This window comes from Budorcas taxicolor, chromosome 6 (assembly GCF_023091745.1).
Source record: "Budorcas taxicolor isolate Tak-1 chromosome 6, Takin1.1, whole genome shotgun sequence".
In the NCBI taxonomy this organism is placed as follows: Eukaryota; Metazoa; Chordata; class Mammalia; order Artiodactyla; family Bovidae; genus Budorcas; species Budorcas taxicolor.
In genome coordinates this window covers 114,874,166-114,877,327 of record NC_068915.1, presented here as the reverse complement: position 1 = coordinate 114,877,327, position 3,162 = coordinate 114,874,166, and the positions used below count along the sequence as shown (strand labels likewise).

The 3,162-nt window shown below is 68.2% G+C and overlaps 1 protein-coding gene across 1 annotated transcript; it reads left to right on the top strand.

The window, feature by feature from the left end:
• Nucleotides 1-245: 245 nt before the first annotated feature.
• On the top strand, nucleotides 246-1,631 carry ADRA2C (adrenoceptor alpha 2C). The gene has a single exon (XM_052642163.1). It carries the CDS (start codon nucleotides 246-248, stop codon nucleotides 1,629-1,631), a length of 1,386 nt encoding a protein of 461 aa, XP_052498123.1.
• Nucleotides 1,632-3,162: the final 1,531 nt, after the last annotated feature.

Sequence of the window (3,162 nt, the reverse complement as noted above, 5' to 3'; positions counted from 1 at the left end):
CTGCACTTACGCGTGCGGCGGCGGCGGCGGCGGCGGCGGCTGGGAGCCGGGCAGCCACGCTCTCCGGCGCGCCGCTCGCCAGCCGGGCCGCCACGGCCGAGGGTCGGCTGCGGGGCGCCGCGGTCCCCGGCGGGCGCGCCCTAGGCGCAGGCGGCGATGCGGGCTCCGACCCGGGCTGGGGGGCGCCCGAGCTGCCGCGGCTGCGCCCCGGCTCCAGGCGGGACCGCGTAGCTTGCGGGAGGACCATGGCGTCCCCGGCGCTGGCGGCGGCGCTGGCGGCGGCGGCGGCAGCGGCGGGCCCCAACGCGAGCGGCGCCGGCGACGGGGGCAGCGGCAGGGTCGCCAACGGCTCGGGGGCGCCCTGGGGACCGCCCCCGGGCCAGTACTCGGCGGGCGCCGTGGCGGGGCTGGCGGCCGTGGTGGGCTTCCTCATCGTCTTCACCGTGGTGGGCAACGTGCTGGTGGTGATCGCCGTGCTGACCAGCCGCGCGCTGCGTGCGCCGCAGAACCTCTTCCTGGTGTCGCTGGCCTCCGCTGACATCCTGGTGGCCACACTGGTCATGCCCTTCTCGCTGGCCAACGAGCTCATGGCCTACTGGTACTTTGGGCAGGTGTGGTGCGGCGTGTACCTGGCGCTAGACGTCCTCTTCTGCACCTCGTCCATCGTGCACCTGTGCGCCATCAGCCTGGACCGCTACTGGTCCGTGACCCAGGCCGTCGAGTACAACCTGAAGCGCACGCCGCGCCGCGTCAAGGCCACCATCGTGGCAGTGTGGCTCATCTCGGCCGTCATCTCCTTCCCGCCGCTAGTCTCGCTCTACCGCCGGCCCGACGGCGCCGCCTACCCGCAGTGTGGCCTCAACGACGAGACCTGGTACATCCTGTCCTCCTGCATCGGCTCCTTCTTCGCTCCCTGCCTCATCATGGGCCTGGTCTACGCGCGCATCTACCGGGTGGCCAAGCTGCGTACGCGCACGCTCAGCGAGAAGCGCGAGCCCGCGGGCCCCGACGGCGCGTCCCCGACCACGGAGAACGGGCTGGGCGCCGGCGAGAACGGGCACTGCGTGCCCGCGCGCCGCCCGCGCGCCGACGTGGAGCCCGAGGACAGCAGCGCGGCGGCCGAGAGACGGCGGCGCCGGGGCGCGCTGCGGCGGGGCGGGCGGCGGCGTGGGGCTGGCGAGGGGGCCGCGGACGCCGAGGGCACGGGCCCCGGGACGGTGACGGCCGAGCCGGGCGCGCTGGCCGCCGCGAGGTCCCCGGGCCCCGGCGGGCGCCTGTCCCGCGCCAGCTCGCGCTCCGTCGAGTTCTTCCTGTCTCGCCGGCGCCGGGCGCGCAGCAGCGTGTGCCGCCGCAAGGTGGCCCAGGCGCGCGAGAAGCGCTTCACCTTCGTGCTGGCGGTGGTCATGGGCGTGTTCGTGCTCTGCTGGTTCCCCTTCTTCTTCAGCTACAGCCTGTACGGCATCTGCCGCGAGGCCTGCCAGGTGCCCGGCCCGCTCTTCAAGTTCTTCTTCTGGATCGGCTACTGCAACAGCTCGCTGAACCCGGTCATCTACACCGTCTTCAACCAGGACTTCCGGCGCTCTTTCAAGCACATCCTCTTCCGACGGAGGAGAAGGGGCTTCAGGCAGTGACCCGCGCGCCCTGACCCGGCGCGGACACCCTGGACAGCTCCCGGCGGAGGTGGGCAAAGCCGGCCTCCCAGGGACCCAAGGATGGATTGGCCTTCGGGGTGCAGGGGTGGGTACACAGCGCCCAGCGAGAGCCCAGAGACTGCAGGGCCCCCGGGGAGGGGGGAAGGAGAGAGGGGAGACCCCTCTGCCTTCCTGTCTCAGCAAGGGGCTGCTTCTGGGGCTCTAGGCCTGGATCCAGCTCTCCGGAGGGGCCCCCTCCCCCGCCCAGGTGTGGTAGTGGGGCCCGGTGGTAGAGCCCAGTGGCACTCTGTTTATCCTCCCAAATTGACGAGAAAGGAGCCTGCCCCACCCCCAACACATGCCACCCTACCCTCCTCTCCACCTCTGAGCAAGGGCTGACCTCCCAGGACCTCCGTGGGTGGATTTCCAGGGGTGGGGGTGGGGGAGGAAGCAAGGCACCGGGACTCTTTGGTTACCCAAAGTATTTAAATGTTTGCCAAAAACGACTGACAGCCACAACAACCAAACTCTTTTTCTAAATAAACCTTTGTAATCTAAATGGTGGGTGCCATAGTCAGTCCTTCAGCCCTGGGGGTGGGGCGCCTTCCTGACCCTCACCCTACCCGATCCCCCCCCACCTCCTACCTTCTCTTGCATCAGGTGGCAGGGTGGGGGAGGGGGGTGGTGCTCGGGGTATTTGTTTAAACGTAAGTGTCTTACAGATGTCCAAAGCATATGCTCAAAATGGTTGTGTTGTTACTGGCCCAGAGACCAAGGAAATCAAGAGACCCCAGGTTAACTGCATATACAGATGCTAGAGGGCTGTTCTCCATCCATACCCACCCTCCTCTGAATCTCGGCTTCCCCCAGTGCAGCCAGACTCACCCTCTTGCCCAGGCCTCACCAGCCCCCAGGGAGTCTGGGCTCACCCACGCTAAGGCTTGAGGAGGGGCGGCCAGAAGAGAGGAAAGGGTCAGAGAGGGTCTCCCCCCAGCTCTTCCAGCCCTCCGCCTGGGAGCGCCGGGGATAGCGGTGGGAGAGGGACACGAGCCGGCCCTCTGAGACACATGGACGCCCGTGTGCACGCACACACGCACGTAAGCTCAGTGAGCGGGCAGGGCTCAGTGCCAGGGGTCCCTGCTTTGCCCACCTACCCCTCCCACCCTGCTCCGTGCCCCTCCTGGCCTTCCTGTATGTCCCCTCCCCTACCCGGCCCTTGCCTGCCAGCCCAGACCTCCTGGATCACCGCCCACCTGCCTTTGGCCTGGGATGACTGTCTCGGGGAGGGGTCAGCCCTGGGTCCTGCTTTTTCAAGTTCCCTTCCCCTGAATCCAGAGCCAGAGCAGGGCCCTTTTCTGGTCCCACATGCCAGGGCGGACCCTGTGGTGGAACTCTGCAGCTACCTGGACTCATCACCCCAACTCACGGGCCCTCAGAATACCCCACTAGGAAGAGCTTTCCTGGACTGGGGTCACAGTTGGCAGAGGGGTGCGGGAAATGGCTGGCCAAGGCTGGTGGCAACCTCTCTAAC